Here is a 20,065-nt window from a genome sequence, read left to right as displayed (position 1 = left end):
TAATTTAAAAATATACTTTGGTACTAATGCTACCAATACTCAATACAGATAATTCACAGAATAAACAAAAATGACATAAAACTGCGTAAAATTACACAAAACTACTTGCATTCTATGAGTAAAATCTGTAACTAAAACATCAGCTTTATGTATTTATAATGTAAGTTAAAATTAAATGCTGAAAACAGAAGGCATATGATTTAAATACTTAGATATTAACCATAACTACTAGAATTTTTTTAATAATTTCAATTTAACTGATACTTGAAATAAATTATGAAAACAGATCTGCTTCTCTCACTAAATTTTCAAGATGTTTTTCCTCATTAAAAGGATTGATCCTGTGATTAAATACAAAATATTCACTATATTAAACTTTACTATCTTACAAAACGGTTCTGAATGTTTAAAAATTATGAACAGGTTCCTCTTCTTTAAGGAATGAAATTATTCTGCATAACTTACGCAATAAATAATTCATGTATTGAGCTACATATAATTAATGCTGGAAATACAGATAGAATCTGGATTAACACAGATAGAATTTGTACCCATGAATACATTTGACAGAACCAAATTCAAATCATCTGGGGGGGGCACACTAACTAATGCATTGAAGCTTTTCCTATGTTTTAATCATTTGGAGTACATTATACATACAATCAAAAACAGCAAATTCTCTGGGTCCCTAAAAATGGTTTGCTTTAAGATTCTGAATACTTTCTAATATTTTCAAGTACATACTTTGATTTCCAAATGTTTTGTTGGCATCTCATACAGAACTCACATTTCAAAAGAAGATGATTTTACTTCAATATTGTAAAATTACATGGTAATTGGATATTAAAAATCGATAAAAATAAACCTTTATTTGGCAGCAGTGTCAATAAAGAAATTCAGTACACTTTGTGCAATGAAAACAGCAATCTTTTTTTCCTTTCTCCTCAGATTGCCTCACTCTTATAAATTTGTAACATTGAAAGACTTTTTATAGTTATGTTTACATACAACGAGTGAACTATTAGTGATTTTGTTATATGAGAAAACACAAACTCTAAATATAAATTTAATGAACATTTATGAAATATTAATAATGACACAGCACTTAAAAGTATTCATCACTACTATAAACCTTTCACGACGGATGCTTCAGTCACTAACCTGCTTTCTTAGGACAGTGCTCTAACAGGATGCCTTGTCTTTTGGTGACAAGCAATTTGCATTGCTAAGCCTAACTTTGGAACATTGTGAAAGGAATACTAAGGTAGTTGTCAGAATTAATTTTAAAACTTTATCATTATATTTTCCTTAAAACTTCTATAAATAATAAAACTTTTGACATTCCTCAAATAAATATATATGAAAAAATATCCAAATAATCAGAGATTTTATTTCATTAATAAAAATTATTATTCTTTAATAATAATAAAAAAGCATTAAAACAACAAAAGGAAAGCAATATTTCAAGAAGTAGATTAGGCTGTTTGAATATTCCGATTTAAGATAATCAAACCAAAAAGCTTTCATTTGCTCTGGTGTCACATCTGAAAACTTCAACGATATTGAAGAAGATTTGGCAAATCTAAGATGATTTCGAGCAAAGTTGTTCATTTCTCTTACAATCCTCCCCCCAAAAGAAAAAAAGGAAAACTTTTCTTTTATAGCATTTCAAGTATTAATATTTGGTGCTACTATAAAACCAAAAGTTTTCAAGTTTTAGAACAAAATGTGTCCAATGAGGCACAGTCTTGAGATGTAGAAGGCAAACATGCTGTGATTTCTTTATCTGATAATATTATTAGAATCACTATAAATAACCCTTTGTGATTTTTTAGAAATATAATCATCATTAATGTCTAAAAATGACTCATTCATCATAATTGTACACTCTTCTTCCGTTTAATAATCTTTTTATTTTGCCATTTGGCGTGTAATGTTTTGGTAAACAATACACAAAATATTCATCTCAAGGCTAGCCTGGCTCTAAAAGGAATGAATAAAACCTCTAAAATCACTGTACCCCATATTGCCAAAAACAAAAGAATTCAGATGCATCGAGACCAGGTGCATGTGTTTATATCAGCCAACATTACTCATCCCTGTGATTCTAGCTTTCATTCTAACAGAAAAGACACACACACACACACACACACACACACAAAAAAAAAAAAAAAAAAAAAAAAAAAAGCAACATAATGAAGGTCAATATTCTCCAGTCATCAGACACAGGACTATGTCTAGTGACAACAAAAATTAGTAACTAAATGTTCTACTTGAAAATTCATAACTGGTAGAATCAAATTACCATTCATATATGACACACCCTGCTTTTTGTACGACACACCCATCCCAAAAGGGTTAGTAAAAATGTAGTATTTATAAATATTTCTGAAGGAATCTTATTTAATTAAAAAAAACTTGCTAGGTAAAATTTTAAAATAATCCCATTCAAAATATGTGTCATTTAATAAATACATTTAATACTTAAAAATTTATTTAGTGTCATTCTTACAATCCCTTAATTCCCTGATATATACTGACTATAATATCACACAGTGGAAATAAACATATATATAAAAATTAAAATAATAAAAGATTTTCCAGTATCTAAACAGTTTCCCTTGTTTTGTTTTCATAATAACACAGCTCATTTTGTATTGAAAAAATAAATAAATAAATAAAAGAAGAATAACCTTTGTGCTTCTGAAGTTGCCAATACTTAAGTTCAAAATGGCAAAAAAATTCTATAAAGAATTAGTAGCGGTAGGCTTTGTTAATAGCATTAGAATAAGTATACATAGTTTGGACAGACGTAAGGATTAAACAGCATTATGAACGCAATAGTGATTATTTGAAACCTACTTGAGTTGTTTGGTTCTTAGGTAGAAGCCTCTGAATAAGAGTCGACTGCAAACGTGACATCTGAGGCTGTGAATAAATGGGCTAACTAAGACTTTTTTTTTAACACAACTTAGATGCTATAAATGTTTATTTTCCAAATTTTCAAATTTCTAAAATGTTCAATTTCCAAATTTATTCCCACCCAAAAATATATATACACATATAGATATATATATATACAGGTAATTAATGCCAAAGAATAAAATTTTGATACAAGTGCAAAAATTAAAGTTAATATACAAAAATTCATTACTGCAATATTAATTCGTTAATAAAAATATAAATAAATGAATACAAATTAAGTAATGCTTTATTTTACATACATACAGATGCACTAAATTGTACAGTCACAGATGTATTTGAGAATACAGAAATTCTGTGTAATTATACTCAAAATTCCAGCCGTGTGGGTTTCATATAATTTTAGTGTAAGGTAAATAAATACCGACAGTCAGCCTATAAATGTCATACAAGTTTATTATGTACGGTATTTTCACCTCAAAAATTTTTAGCAGGCCAAGTCTAATAAAAGTATGCTATAAATATTTATATGTTTAAAAAAATAAGCTTTATAAATTGGTGTAGCACACTAAATTGTTATTGGTAATTACTGGTAACTGCTAAGAGAAATCGTAAAGTCACAGATGTGTTTTGGAACACACAAATTCTGTGTATAATTCCAGTTGTGTGGGCTTTATATAATTCTAGTATAAGGAAAATAAATACTATCAGTATTTATTCAGTATCAATATCAGTCAACCTACTGGTTTACACAAAATTCCCAGAAATACCACAGAAAATGTTCTATTCATGAAATTATAAATAGATTAACAATTGTTCAAAAACCCTTAGCACACATATTAGTAGATGATATGTTTATCCGGTAAAATTTATCCTCACTTTATAATACTTACGGCCAAATTTTAAGCTAGTACATTAAATATGTATTAACATTTACGATCTGATATTTATATAATTAATTACATTACTCTTTTAACCAGAACAAGAAATTAAGCACATTAAAACATATTCAGTATAATAAATTGGGAAGGAAAAATTTTCAACCACAGAAACCAAAAATAAAAGGAAGACAATGTTTACCTGAAATTCAGGGTTTCTGTAAGATTCAGGCTGAGCTGCAGGGTAAGGAGATTGACCAGATGTTTGAGTATTAGGACCAGGATATTGAGAAGGACCTACAGGAGGACGTCCTTGGTATGAACCAATCTGCTGTGGAGGTATGTTTTCTCTTGTAGCCATTGGTTGGCTAGGATAACGATGTGACTGGTATGGTGTAGGATCCTGCTGTGGGGATGGACCTATCACAGAACTGGATGGTGCAGGAGGCCTAATCATAGGGCTCTGAGGTGCAGTTGCCTGTTCATACCTACTATTTTCAAAAATATTAATTATATTAAAATTTGAATGAAAAATCAATAACACTTGATAAAGAGTACAAAAAATATCCATATACCTAAAAGAGCAATGAAAAATATTATACCCAAAGAAAGAATTATGTAAAAATAGCATTTTCATCACACTGTGGCTGTCATTGCAGGAGGTTTAGGATATTTGAATATGGTAAAGCACAGAAGGGCTATATGCCTAAGAGGAAGGATGCTTTTGTAGAGGGCTTTCTAGGAGACACTAGCTCATATTCATGTTATACATGGGGAAAACCCCAAAAAATCAATCATGTAGGCAGCCCATTTGCCTGGGGTTTGAACCTATATTACCACATAGATAATTTAGGGTCATATATTCAAAGATAAGAACTAATACTTCAGGAAGCTGAAGGAATGATATAATGACGTATTAGAAATATTTACATCTTTTCTGCAGTTTTTTATTGTTTTATGTTATACACTATAATTTCATGTAAATAAGCCGCTTATATGTTTTAACCCCTTAAATGCCGCAGGCGTATATAAACGCCCTACTTAGCCGATGTGTTAACTGCCCCGGGCATATACATGCACCCTTCTGAAATGCTATCATTTGCTTTGCACTGCTACCAGTAAAATTATTTGCAAAGCTTAGGAATGCAACACCACATGATAGGATAGCTGGTAGAATTGAAAGAAGTGATTTAGAATACATGACAGTGACCTGATGTTGATTTGTTAAGTTTATTTAATTCTGACACCAACGAGTCGTATTTTGAAGGTTTTTAATACATAAATGTAGTTTATTTTAATTATAGAATACTGCCTGATTACCAAACTTAAATATTTCCTTTTTATAAAAAGGTAATTTGTGGTGCTAAGCAAAGTTTACTCAACTCATAAAGATAATGACTATTGGAAATCAGCACAGTTCATTTTTGTCAAGTTCAAGGTATGTTTATTTTTTATTTATTTACAAATTACTTTTTATGTTCTTAACATTATAAATGATTATATCAATGTGGAGAAGAAATACAGATTAAATGAATATTAAGTGCAATGTTTCAGAATGCTCTGCAATGGTGTATCTGATGAATTAAAAAAAATTTTTTTTGGTCAACTATCATGTGTGCAGCATACATGCCAGGGTGGCTAATCTACCTGAAATTACCATATATATTTTAATAAACTGGATAAAAAATTCAAACCCAATAGATATCACATTTTGACAAATAACCCTAATGAATACTTGAGAAAAAGTGCCCGGCTTTGAAATTCAATATTTCATTCATTAAATTCATTATGTGCAGAATGCAAAGATAAAATAGGAAGAATTTAAATCTCTTCGTACATAATCTTCAGGGGAACAGAAATAAATGGATGTCTGTTTTGATTTGATCATTTTAGTATTTTTTTGGTGTTTTTATGCTTATTTAATTTGTTTTCTGTTTGATTGATTTCGTATTACATTTATTTAAATCAAATGGGTAGTTTTGATACTTTTTCTGCAATTATGGATTACAACAGACTGTAAGTTTGTATGAATTTAGGCAAAGTGTCTTGCTCTTTCCAGCCTATATGGGTTGGTCTGATGTAAACACAAATTGTTTTTAGTTTAGTATGTTTTAAAATTAGTAAATTTGCATCACCATTAGTTCAGAAACAGAGGGATCCATTTACTTCTTTTGATACGACAACACCCTGAAGATGATGCACTCAGAGATGTGAATTCTTATTAATTTTTCATTTTTACTACATTTTGCACACACTGAATTTCGAAAATGGATACTCTTTCTTAATTATTCACAGTGGTTTAACGCATGAATGGTAAAATGATTTATTTATTACCAGTTCATTATACCCAGTTGAACAGGTGCTGCATTTAAATTTTTGATCTAATTTGTAAATTTTGCCATCAGTTACATCACATAAACAAAGATGCAAGTATTTGCAATAAGATTTCCACTGAATGACATTTTAACGTGAAAATGGACTTTTTCATTAAAACACCAACAGACGCGATAAGGCATTAGATTATGAATTCTACATTTTTTAATGGCTTTACATTTAAGAATTTTTTATGACACATGCAAGACAAAAACAGAAAACTTAATTTTACTCAAATAGATTATCAAACTGCACAAATTTAACAACAATGCAACAATGGAAATAATGTCAGAGAAAAAGCATATCAAATCAAAAATTTGCATCACAACTGTAAAATTCCATTTCAGTGCATTAAAAAAATTATTATACTAATATATATATTGTAATATCTTGTTATTTAATAAATAAATATAATTATTGTTGAAGTGGCAACGCCATATTTGTATTAAACCGTTACTCAGCAACGTGAGATATTGTTTTAAAAAAGATGAGAATTCTGAAGATTTTACCAGCTAGGAGTAGTATGAAAAATTTGTCACTTAAGAATTGTATAAAATTTGTCTATCACCGTGAACTAGAAATAAAATTTATGTTCTACTAAGAAGACTGTCTGTTTTGTAAATTACTGCAAAATACATTACAATATATACATATATATAAATTTAGTCTAGTATTTAAAAACCTTTTATAAATGCAAATATCTTAATCAAAATTAAATTTTAAAAGGTGCTGCAAAAATACAACATAGATGCCAACCTCCAAATCTTAAAAACTAGGAGAAATGGAAGGTTTTCATGCTGTGCAGTAATGCCATTTCAAAGGAGCTCTAAACTGATTTTAATTTACTTAATGTATGGTCCAGGTTATCGAACTACTATATTTCTGTGTATAGGTTGAGAATTTTTGGAACTTTTTCTAAATCTAAATTATGGGAGTACAGATAATTTAAATCTGCTAATCTGTGAATAAACATAGGTATTTTTCTGTTAGCAAAGCAATAAACTAGTAAATACTGCATTGTTCTTACGTTTATAAAAAAAATAATTTAAATGAAATGAGTTACTTGTTTTATGAAAATGAGTTTTTTTTTTTTTTCCCCAGAAATATTTATAATGCTGGTTTGTTGCATCATTGTCAAAACGAAACATCTGATGCTGGTGAAATTTACACTTCGCTTTCTCCCCTCTTGAACTTGTCTTTCAGAAATGCCAAGCAGCCAAACTCTAGTTAAAAGGTTTAGCGAATGCAATCACCTGCAGTTTGAATGAATATGAGCATAATAATTTATCTTTCTACTCATCTTTTAGACTAAAAATAAAATGGTGCAGAGGAAAAAAAACCACTATCACAGATACTACACAAGGCAACAAATGAATGGAATAAATGTGCTAGCTTCAGACAAGGGTTACCATTAAAACTATAATCTTTGATATATGTATAACTTCTAAACACAGAAAAAAATTAGGAGATAAAAAACCCATTTCCACTCAAAAATTAAAGTTGTATTTGTATTAATTACCTGACATATCATGATGGTCTGTGAAAGATCATTATTTCATTAAAAAATAAATTTTGCACCATCACACAACTAAAACATTTTGGATTTCTTTCTCAGATATCACCCTATAAGTGCTTTCTCCATCTTTGTATTTAGTCTCATGGAACAACATTTTGCAATACTTTTTATTTTATGAAAGCCTGTCTAATATGCAATAAGAATATATCACAAACATAACAAGAATAAATATAACTCCCACTGTAATGGATTGATCTGATGACAAAAATTAAGTGATAATTATCAATAAACTAGCCAATTTTAAATTAACAGTATGCCATATATATTAATTTCCAAGAGTATGCTTGACTATATATGAAATTAATTGAGTATGGAGAAAACAAATAAAAGTATTATTTATGATTTAATTAAACATTAAAATGATTGCAAATTATGAAGACAGATCTAAAATAATAATAACTGACCACCCCCTTTTCAGCTTACACCGGTGATCTCAAAAACATAAATTTTTAGGTAATTTAGAAATACTATTTGGCCAAATGACAAATTAACAATAAAAATAATGATACTTGTAGCGAGTAAAATGATAAATGCTGAATGAGAGAACTGCAAATTTGTCCCCCCTTTTTCTGCATACCAGATGTTCAGCTAACAAATTTTGAACTTAATTCCAAAGCAAATTAATTTAGAAAAGTTATTAGAAGTAAATAATAAACCGCTAAAAATGCCTTTATTTCAATAGCAGACTAAGAGTTAACCATGAGTAACCATTCAATAACAGCTCTCAATATCAGAATTAGGGGGAAGGGGGTAGGATTTCGAATTTAAAGATCTTAAAAATTTTACAATATTCTGAATTATCTGATTACATAAAACATTTACTTGCATAGCCGTCAACCTTACAATATGAAAAACAGGGAATTTTTGGACTGTGCCATGATGCCATTTCTGAAGAATTTAAAAAATATATAAATTTATACTATATGATTAAGGTTACTGAACTATTTACAATACGATTCTGATATAAAATATACTGATATATAATTATCTATTCTTTACTTTCTTTTGCTAATTTTATTAGGTTTCTTACACTTTTTATACCGAAAAAAATAACTGAGAAAAGAGAAATTTAGTTATGAAAGTATTTTTGAATATGATTAGAAATAAAATTAATAATTTATGTACATACTATTGTGTAAATAAAGTTAGGTACTATAAATACTATAAATAAAGTTAGGTACTATAAATAAAGTTAGGTACTATATACTGAAGCAAAACAAAACTAAATGCAAATACTGATTTAAACAAAAGGTTGAATTTTTATAAAAAGTTATACAAAAGGTCTACCGTAGGTTACAAAAATTCAAATAAAATAAAATAAGAAAAATTAAACTGAAAATTACTAGGAGCTTTGGGGTGATTGTAGAATTTGTACAAGATTCATGAATTCAAAAATTTTTATTCATTGCTTGGAAAGTAAAAGCTAAAAATTAAAAACCAGCAGATTTAGTACCACAGACATGGAGACGTGGAAAAAAAAAAAAAAAAAAAGTAGAAAACAGTTGCAGATTTATGCTTGGGAGTAAAAAAATCTTACCTCTCTTGGTCAGGATAACCACCGACAGTCCGGTTTGGAGGATAACCACCAGGAGGTGGTGCATAGGGATCTGGTACCATGCTTCGGTTACTGTAACTCGGTTCTGATGATGGAGGCACCATGGTGTTAGAATACTGATCACTATAAGGTTCTTGCTGTCCAGAAGTATTGCTGTAACCGAACGACGTAGAAGGCACGCTCGGCTGGTTTCCAGAGTAAGGTGGGATGTTGCTATTAGCATTTGACTGAGAGTAAGCATAATTATCACTAGAGCTGTGCCTCTGTGAATATTGGGAATTTTGCATTTCATCACTAAAAGGATCCATTGCTCCTTCTGAACCTGAGTGATTCACCATAGATCCTGGGTGATGCATAGAATCTTGATACGAAGGATGGTGTCCAGGTCCAGGATATTCTGAACCAGGCATCATTCCTGGGTGTGGGCCTGTATTAGGTGGATAGGCTCCTGGATAAGGTGATGGATAGCCATCCATCATTGGGCCACCTTTCAAGTAGAAAAGATAATGATCGACATGTAATGCTTAAATAGAAAATATGGGTAATTTATACACAGATGTAGCAATATGACAGCAAAACATTCTTAGCACAAATTTCAGAAGGAAAGTGTAGCAGTTGACATTCAGTAAAAGCTTGGTTGCTCAGAAAGCTCGAGAAGTGCCAGATATGCGAAATGAGCATACATATATATATATAAAAAAAAGAGAGAGAGCGAGAGAAAGAAAGAGAAGAAGCAATTGATAGTAGTAAAGATGAATGGAACAAGAAATTTCCAGCCTAAAATTATAAAAAAGGTTATCTCATCTCTTAGCTAAAATATCAAAAGCTTACTTTTAACATTATGTATGATTTCGGGAGGGGGGGGGAAGTACAATTTAGGTTTTAAAAAAAGTATTTTTGTAGGTCTTATATACAAGAAAATAAAATAATTTATTTGTTCATGAAATCCAGTCAATCATGAAAGTGGGTATATATATATGCCCCCAAACATGCACAAATTATTTCAGCATAAGTTTGAGCGAACACTTTATTTAATTAGGTGATCAAGAAATACAAGTAACATATCTAGCATATAAAAAACTGAAACTGCTTGCCATACTGTCATTGTTTATTCATTTTCAAACCCAGTCGTGCATTGTGCTCATTAATACCCATTTTTCTTGGTGCAAGGATCCTGTAATACTCTGCAAATAATTTACTGCATGCTGTTTCATTTTGGGCATGTCTAAAATTTTAGTCATTTTCTCAAAATCAAAAGGAAAAACAGATACATAGCAATTAAGTTATATCCTTCTTCAACAGCTAATCGAAAATTATGGGTGTACAAAAAACTGAAATGAAGACCTAAACACTGTATTGCAACATCAGGCTTGTTCATCAATGGCATTAAAAATCACACAGTTTGTTTAGAGTCCCCCCCCCGAGATGCTGTCTTATATGTCTTATGCTTTATGATGGCTTAAAAAGTCTCGTTTGGTTAAATTTTCATACCCCCCCCCCCCAGAAAAAAGGAGAGAGAGGGAGTTCCTAAATTAAAAATATATTCCAGTTACTTGAGCTTTCTGATTAGTTCAATGTTAAATAAGGTGGGCTTTTAATGTACTTAACAAGCTGTCTTTAGATTGTGACTGCAACATATTTGAACAATGATATTTTCAAAAGAAATTTTAAATCTGGATTGCACAACAATTAAGTATATTAATGAAACTTCAATTTCACTTTAACCAAAAAATCTGATGTGGACATCGCATAATTTCCTTGTATGCCTTTTAAACTACACAAAGTTTTTTTGCTACATTTCTTTTAAACTTATTTCTTTGAATTATTGTAACTTAATTGTGATGATCCCTTGAGACATATTTTCCATCTGCATTAAAAATTGCAAATTTTTAAATTAATTTTCCCTGTCAGTTTTTGTATTACGGCAGTCAAACTTCATGATGAATGTATCCCAAAGTACTTTTCGCATCATAGGAACTGTGCAACAGCATTAAAAGTTTAATTTCATTATTAGTTCATTTTTTTGAAAATTTTAAATTGCCAAAACATGAATATTTTCGCCCTCTAAAACACTTCTGTAAGTGCAAGTATATGACTGTGGCCAGTAAATGCAAAAATAAAAGCCAGGTAAGGGAGGTGCAAATTTTTAAATTAATTCTCCCTGTCAGTTTTTGTATTACGGCAGTCAAACTTCATGATGAATGTATCCCAAAGTACTTTTCGCATCATAGGAATTGTGCAACGGCATTAAAAGTTTAATTTCGTTATTAGTCCATTTTTTTTTTTTAATTTTAAATTGCCAAAACATGAATATTTTCGCCCTCTAAAACACTTCTGTAAGTGCAAGTATATGACTGTGGCCAGTAAATGCAAAAATAAAAGCCAGGTAAGGGAGGTGGGTTTCAACGTTCTAGGGCTAATTGTTTTTGAGTTATGCATGATACTTACATACAGATGTCATGAAAAGATGCATTTTAGAGTAAAGAGTCCTCTACTTGATTTGTATGTACAGACATCATGAGGGGGGAAAAAAAAATAAGATGGATATTTCTATTGAAATCTGAAATTTTCCATCATTATAACACTTTCCTTTACTTTGTACAAGGAAGTAAAAATAAACCAAAAAATGATCCAGTTAATTAATTTAGTATTTAAAACATTTAGTATTTTTAAACATGAATAGTTAAGATAGCATTTCTTTTAAAAAAGATCTCATGTCTAAAGTTGTATCAAATCTTTATGTATGATTATAGCTTTATTAGAAGAATTTTGCTCAAATTGATAAATGAAAAAACAGATAAAAAATCTTGACACTTGTTATTAAAACATACCTGCATTTTTTGCATTCTTTTTCCTCGAATTTGATTCAAGGCTGCTAATTATAGGACCTGGATCAATGCCTCCCCTATCAAATTTACATTCAAAGGGTAAGAGATGCTTGATGTACTGCTTCCTCAGAGTATATGCCGCACTTGAAGAAGCACCAATTCCAATAAGCCCAGCAATCTCTTTCCACATTTTACCTTTCATCACCTAAATAAAACCACATTAAAAGCATTATTGATAAATAAGCACATAAAATATAAATAACTAAAGGAATCTGAAAGAAAGTGATAATGATGTAGGTTGATATAACCATCACTTTGGTGAAACACATGATAGATAAGCAAAGTGAGTTGTTTCCAAGAAATACTAAAAAGAATATCACAAAATGATTTATTTCATAACAGAAATCAAAGATTTTAATCCACAGAAGAACGTTTTTAACTTTTTCAAAATTGTTTCATATAATTAATAACATCTGATTAACAATCAATTAATCCTCAAAAGAATGTTTTAAACTTTTAAAATTGCTTCATATAATTAATAACATCTGATTAAAAATCAATCTAATCTTCCACATCTTTGTACTGTCTCAACTTCATTTTTGATTGCTTTATGAGTATTTCAATTTAAAACAGAATTTAATATCTACATTATTTTTTTTCAGTTTTTAAATATATTAAGCAATATTATATTACAGTACAAAACTACCACGATTTCATTACATTAATGACAGAACTATATTGAAAAGATTGTACATCATATCCAAAATCAGAAGTTAAGTGTTCAAATAGCCCTTTACATGATTCTCAAGACAGTAAAATTAAAAAGAAACCTAAGATAATAAGCTATCACGCATATATTAACTTTACATGCAGCATTTCATATTAAGTCAATCATCTATAATATTAAGTCGTTGTAAAAGAGTATACCAGTATATTCATAGTTAAAGGAATACCAGGTGAGAATAATGTAAGAATTGTTATCAGTTACTGAGATTAATGCAGTTAATCAAGTAAATATATATTTATGAATTTAGTTATGGTCTGGTTCCCAAATCTGAAGTTTCCCCATCCCCTCTCAAAAGAAAGCCACAAGTAAATGGTATTTATTTTCTTGATTGGAATTTCAAAAATGACTATCCTACCTTTTTACCTGGACTTTTTTCCCCTCTTCCAATATACTTACCTTAATCATTCAGGTACATTTAGAAACATTTGTCTGTGTATTTAAGGGTATCATGAAAATATTTTTTGACATATACATACAGCTTTGTCACTTCGAAGGTCAACTATAAGTTTAGCTCATTAATAAGACTGTTCTAAAAAAAAAAAAAAAAAAAAAAAAAAAAAAACTGCCATATTGCAGTAAACTTAATGATCATTTATATTAAATATAAACTCATTTTTGCCTAATAGTTTAGAATATCATTGATAATTTAAAAGTATTCAAAAGTTCAAACAACATATTAATATATAAATTGCAGAATTGTTATGGAGCTTATAAATTATATGCTGAGATGTGATATACATAAATTATTTCATCTTGGCTGTAGTCTAATATGACATGACCAATGACTAGTTAATCATGAATTTGGGTATGTATTTTTTTAAATAGCACTTACTTGTCATAAGAAATTATGTATAGCAGTTATCATAATTATGATATAATCAATTAAATTTTATTATGGAGAGAAAGGTTGTAGTGTAAATAAATTTTATTAATTTTCTGCTATTGAAATTTTGTACTTTGCAAACAATGGCAAACATAAAATAAAAATTCAAATTTTTGAAGTCTTTAGATCAGAGGTTCTCTGCCAGTGGGGAGGAGGGGATTTCATAATTTCAGGGGAAGAGAATGAGGTCCATCTTTTGATTTAGCTATTAAGTACTTAGTTTTTGTTTATGAACACAAAAAATTTACATTAATTCAAGTTTTCACATTTATCAATATTTTCTGTACTTTTTTGATTTAAATTAAAAAAACAATCTAAATTAATGTATACATGTATTTTTCTAGTTTTGGAAAGGGGGATGATTTTCTAGCAATGGTGAAGGAAGGGCATGGGGCAAAACAGGCTGAGAACTAACTAATAGTCTAAATTCATCTATAATATTTTACTTTGTAAAAATATAAGTGGATTAATGCATAAAAATAAATGACACATAATACGGTAATTTGAATACATTTTATTGCATTAAATTGGGCTTACCTCAACAAAACCACCACGTTCTTTAGTTGCCAGGTACAAACGATACAAATCAAGCGGTTGCTTGCTAATCGTGGGGCACTGAGAAAGAGGAGTACCCCTTTCTTCCTGATACATGATTAATTTATCCAAAAATAACCTTCTATCAGGATCATCAGACATATCATAAAGCTTTAACATTCCATCAGGACGCTAAGGAAAACAGAAGTAACACAATTAGATTAAGAAATAAAATATTAATATAAACAGATAAAAGATTATAAATTACCTCTTGAATACACATACCTTTATTGGGTGATGATCATATGCTTGATTATTTATAACCTATAAAAATATTTAAAAGTAAAAAAAATGAATATGTAATATAAGTAACTTTACTTTAATGTTAAACAAAAAGTGTGTTAGTACTTTTACATAACTGGCAGAACCTGAGAATCTAACAATGAATACAAATTTATTACACTAGATGAGGAATGTTTGAATAATGTTAAAAAATAAAACAAATAAGAATCGGAAGTTTAAGAGAATTAAAAGGGAGAAGGGAAGAAATAAAGACAAGTCAAATTCAAGCAAAGACCAGAGACTGTGAAGAGAAAATTGTGCTAAAATGAATAAATAATAACTGTAATGCTGCTAAATGTTATTGGGAAGCTCAAGACCACATGAGACTTTCTTCCTAGTCTATTAAACTTTGTTTATATTTTAAACTTGTGTTGTCAAAATTCTGGTTATGATATTGAATTCTATTTATGTTTATGAGTTGTGTTTTATTTCTAGCTTATTAAGTAAGGACAAGTTTCCAAAGGCTTAGCACTGGAAATGAAAAAATAAACACATAAATGAATGAATTTAAGAAACTAAAAATGATACTACCAGACTTTCAATTACAGCTACATCAGAGAAGAACGAAACTGCAAATAAATTCATTTCATTCAATTAAATAATCAGTTGGATTTATTTGATTTTGAAAATAATTAAATCTTACAAGAGATGCAGGAAAACTCGGATAAAAGGGAAATTTTCACTATTGCTATCAATTTCAATGGGAGAGGGCATTTCAAGAAAATGTGAAAGTCTCTTTTTGCCAACAGCATTTATTTATCTATTCTTTAAATTACTTTTAGAAAACTCGTGAAGCAAACTACACTTGAAAATTTGTACTTATAAAGGATGATGAGGAAGAATTAATTATTACTTGTTGATTTTCAGCTCTTCATTTGCAATTAGTTATGATGCATCAACTGATACCAAATATACATGCATGCAAGAGACTCATGTTCTAAATTTTATTAACTAGAAACCTGAAGTTGAGAAAGATTATATAAGTACAAGAGTGGTCATGAACTTGCAAGAAATATGTTTAAGAGGTACTGTGGATATGTGAAATCACAAATAAGAGTGAATGCTGTTATTACAGTCTAGTTTAAATCATAATTTACACAACCTAAACAATTTCATACATCAAATCAAATAATAAAATATACTATGCATGATGTTATAAACTGTAAAGATAAAAAAAAATAATTCAAAATAACCCTTCTTTGTACATATGAAAGAAAATATACTCTGGTACTTTCAACTTAACATTCGCAAGCCAACAGAACAATGAAAAAAAAAACAGAGGACCTGTTCCATAGAATGTAACGCTGTTTCAAGATTTGATAAATACTTGATACTTGATAATCATCCTTTTCCTGAAATGCGAGAAACAGATTGCCTTGCATTCTCTGCCATAATCAAATAAGCCAAAGCCTGATATGCAAGTAGTAAAGAAACATGCTAAATGAGTCCAACCCTGTCTGGACATGTATAATATTATAAAAACCAATACATTTATGCTAATTTAGCATGGATTTGATTTCAAAATACCAGAAAAATGACTTGTAATCTGAGGAAATGCACAGAATTTGATATGGGCCAGTTTCACGCAGCACTTGATAGCACTTGATTACATCCTTCTGAAATGGAAATGAAGATACTGATGCTTGCAACACTGTTGGAAAATAGTATTAAGCAGATCCAAGTTACAGCCTTTCATTATGCATAACACGTCCCCACACAGCATTTTAAAAATAAAAGATAGGTTCCCTTTGTAAATTGCATATACAAAAACATGCCTGAACTCATAATATTGCTTCTGATGCACAAAACTTTGATTTACATAGAAACAAATTTTAATTCTATATAAATAAAAAAAAAATGCTACTTAAAATATTGGTATACATTATATGTTATAAAACACAAATAAACTTACCGGGCTTGCTGGTGTTCTAGGCCAACTAGGACTAGAAACACTTTCAAACTCATCATGAAATGATGACATAGATGCTGCACCAGGTGACGGCAATGTATTTGGTGTCGGAGGATGCGACATCGCAGGCTTATTATTAGGTTTTGGAGTTTCCACTCTCTCTTCAGGCAGAGAAGATGAAGCGGAGGCATTAGATGCTTGACTACCTTCATCCATGACAGGTGGCGGGGGAGGGCCTTGGGAGCCACCAAGTGAACTCCTTACTTGCTGAGATTGCATCATGTCAGGTACAGATGGGCTAGACACTGTTGTTACTGAAGGAACAGGACTGCTGATACTTTGAGTCACAGTAGTAGGTGGTATACCTAATAAAACATTTTATTCACATAATATGATACATTTCAACGTTCAATTTAAAAATGGAATCGTAAATAAAAATACATTTATAGCCACTAATAGGCATATTTTAAAAACTAAGGACTACTTGACATTATAATTAAAAATAAAACTGATCGTACTGGATATATAATTTGTTTAATTTTGAATAAATGCAAGGTACATAAGTAAAAGTTAAATAAAAATTCTAATGAAAAAACGTTTACAGCAGTGGTTTAGCTACAGATAGGCAAAATTAAGCAACGGCTCATGTGTTTTAAAGGACCATTACATATTGATTTTTCAACATTCGAAAAGAAATAAATTTGTGCCCGAATCCATCTTTAATATTTTGTATGTACAGATTTAATTTAAAATTCTGTGAATAAATTATGTTATTAATTGTAAGAGTGCTTCACAAAGAATTCTTTTGTTTACACATATTGGCCCACCTGCAATACAGTAGCACTGTCATCAAATGTGCATGTCCAATCTAACCATAACTAGCCTGTGCTGTTTGTGATAATTATTTCATATTTGTTTTTACTGTGTTTTTTTTTTTTTTTTTTATATATTTGAGCGTAAGAAAGTAGTAAAGCATTCCAAAAAATCGCGATCACAAATAGGTCATTTTTAATCAGACTATGCATACACATTTCATGAAAAGGGCAACCAGGACAGTTAAGTGCTCACATCCTACAGCAGTCTGTGAATTATACTTAGTCATGTTTGTAGCACTAAGCTTGTAGCTTAGTGCTACAAACTCTTAAGAACAGAACTCTATTAGTTATTGGTTTGAATAAAAAAACATCTGAAGGCAAAAAATATCAAAATAATTGCAACAACTGATAAAATACTAGATACAGTCAAAAGTCTTTAATCCGGACTCGTTGGGACTTCGGCGATTCCGGATTATCGGTTTTTCTGGATTATAGATCATCAGTTTAAATCTGGTAAGATGGCATGCAGAAATTATAAAATTAAAAATATGAAACCGTAATTTATGAAATAAAGAGTCATTATGAGCTAATGGGTATCAAAATTTACAAAAAAAAAAAAAAAAAAAAAAAAAAAAAAAAAGAGAGAAGCTTAATATTTATTTGTTTACTTTACTAAACATTTCTTTCAACGCGCGCATGCATAAAAGCATACATTACGCTTTTATGCATGCGCGCGAAATTAGAAAATTGCAACCAGAAAACTATTTGATATGTATTCGTGATATTTATAATGATGAGGAATTTGATTTAAATCATATCAAAGATGGAGTACATCGAGATGAAATACTACATTTAGTAAGGAATTATAAGCTGAATAAAATAAAAACATCTGCCTTGAAGATAAGGATAGTGCTGACAGATCAACTTCCAGTTCATTGTGTGTCGCGACATCCCCCCCCCCCCGCAGAGCAGTGTGAAATTGATAAACAGATTTCGAAATTGTTAGAGAAACAAAGGATATGCCTTTATCAATTTTTTGCAGTGATTCCATTTTTTGTTTGATGGACATCGAAACATGCTTTCGCTTTGTGGATCCTTTGGCAGCTTTAGAATCGGAAATTCTTTTTGACATAATTGAAAGTAAGCTTACTTTTATAAAATTGCTCTAACAGTCTGCAAAAAATAATAAGCTGGATCCAATTAGAAGATTAAGGAACAACGCAATCTGCAACATTAACTGCATTAACTGAAATAGATAATTAGATAATTTTAGCTTAGCTTATACCATCCATTATACATTCTTATAGATTAAATGTGCATTGCGTTTACGCATGCGCAGAAAGCTTGTAGCTTTGAGGTCCGGATTATGGACGTCTGGATTAAAGGCTTTTGACTGTATTAGTTAAAAAGAGTGGAGGTCCAAAAATGAAAAGAGGAAAAGCTCCCAAAATTAGACAACTTAGCTTCACCCAGAAAGGCTGAATAGCCTGAACAAAAAATATATTATTGGTTTCAATCATATCTACTAGTAAGGCTGACATAAAGCATACAAACAAAACAGATATGTGCATATCAGAAGACATAGGTAATTATGTAGGTAAAAATATTAATGATGATACAAGAAGACTTTTAATTGTAATAACCATATTATCAGCTTTAGAAATGCAATCAACTTACCAAGAGAAGGAGCTGATGTTTGCGTGAAACCAGCAGGTACCATTGAAGCTGGCATTGGACCATCACAACTAGAAGCATTTCCAAGTGCTCCTGAAGATGGAGGCAGAGATCCTTGATTCATGTTTAATGGCTGTGAAGAAGGTGTACTTGCTGGAGGTGGCATTGGAGTGTCCTGCCCGCCGTTAGATCCTGGAGTACCAGGTGGTACAGGACTGATTGCCGAATTATAATTATTGTATATTTTCTGTTGTAAATGTTGCCGCAGGTACATAGGTGATTGGCGCATACTGCCAGAACTAGCAGCAGCAGCAATAACAGCAGCCTGAGCAGCTGCTTGTGCTCCTCCAGTAGGTGGTGGCATGCTAGCTGCTTTAGGATATTGATTAGGTGGTGGCATCATGTTGTTCATATTATAACCAGTAGAAGGTGGTCCAGTACTAGAGTACTGAGAATTATTATAGCCACCTGTGCCAGATGGACTACCATAATTTGAAGGAGCAGAACTAGGATGAGTTGGCATTCGATGAGGGGGTATCGGAGATTGTGCAGGATATGAAGGACCAGGATAATTGTTCTGAGCTTGATTTCCATAACTATGCATTGACATAGAGCTTGGAGGACGATGAAAACCACCTAAGGCAGAGAAGGAAAACATTTAAATTACAAGCATTGATATCTTTCATATACTGCATATTTCCGTATGTGTGTATTTACTTTTTTAAGCAATTTTCTCATTTCAATTTCAAGTCTTTAAAGTTATATTTGTAGTCATTTCTTATTTAAAAGTCATATCATATAGCAATGTAATAGCAAAAACTTAAAATATTAATTCCAAAATGAAGAGTTTCAATGAAGTTGTTACAATGATAGTTCTGTTCCTATATAACAGAGTTTCTTAAACTGTGTATCGCAACCTCATAGGAATAGCTGGAGAAGCAGCAGGGGGTCGCCAAATATTTTAGCAGTTTTAATTTTTTCTTTAGCTT

General features: G+C 30.4%; 1 protein-coding gene across 4 annotated transcripts in view; it reads right to left on the bottom strand.

The window, feature by feature from the left end:
- The window catches only part of LOC118189571 (trithorax group protein osa-like), a 320,714-nt gene that overhangs the window by 14,208 nt on the left and 286,441 nt on the right, over nt 1–20,065 (bottom strand). For 2 of the 4 annotated variants that reach the window (XM_085817608.1, XM_085817611.1), the window contains 8 exons: nt 19,080–19,712; nt 16,591–16,952; nt 14,622–14,660; nt 14,340–14,528; nt 12,136–12,337; nt 9,287–9,791; nt 4,003–4,291; nt 2,863–2,928 (listed from right to left, as the gene is read on the bottom strand). In XM_085817608.1, the coding sequence (XP_085673734.1) occupies nt 2,863–2,928; nt 4,003–4,291; nt 9,287–9,791; nt 12,136–12,337; nt 14,340–14,528; nt 14,622–14,660; nt 16,591–16,952; nt 19,080–19,712 (2,285 nt within the window). The remainder of the gene's footprint in view (nt 1–2,862; nt 2,929–4,002; nt 4,292–9,286; nt 9,792–12,135; nt 12,338–14,339; nt 14,529–14,621; nt 14,661–16,590; nt 16,953–19,079; nt 19,713–20,065) is intronic. The other 2 variants (XM_085817609.1, XM_085817610.1) reach the window with 2 other exon arrangements.

The sequence above is a fragment of the Stegodyphus dumicola genome, chromosome 5 (genome assembly GCF_044657685.1).
Source record: "Stegodyphus dumicola isolate Sdum_Otavi_A_Nest chromosome 5, ASM4465768v1".
Lineage (NCBI taxonomy): Eukaryota > Metazoa > Arthropoda > Arachnida > Araneae > Eresidae > Stegodyphus > Stegodyphus dumicola.
Note: the sequence above shows the minus strand (reverse complement) of the source record. Positions and strands in the feature narration are given on the sequence as shown.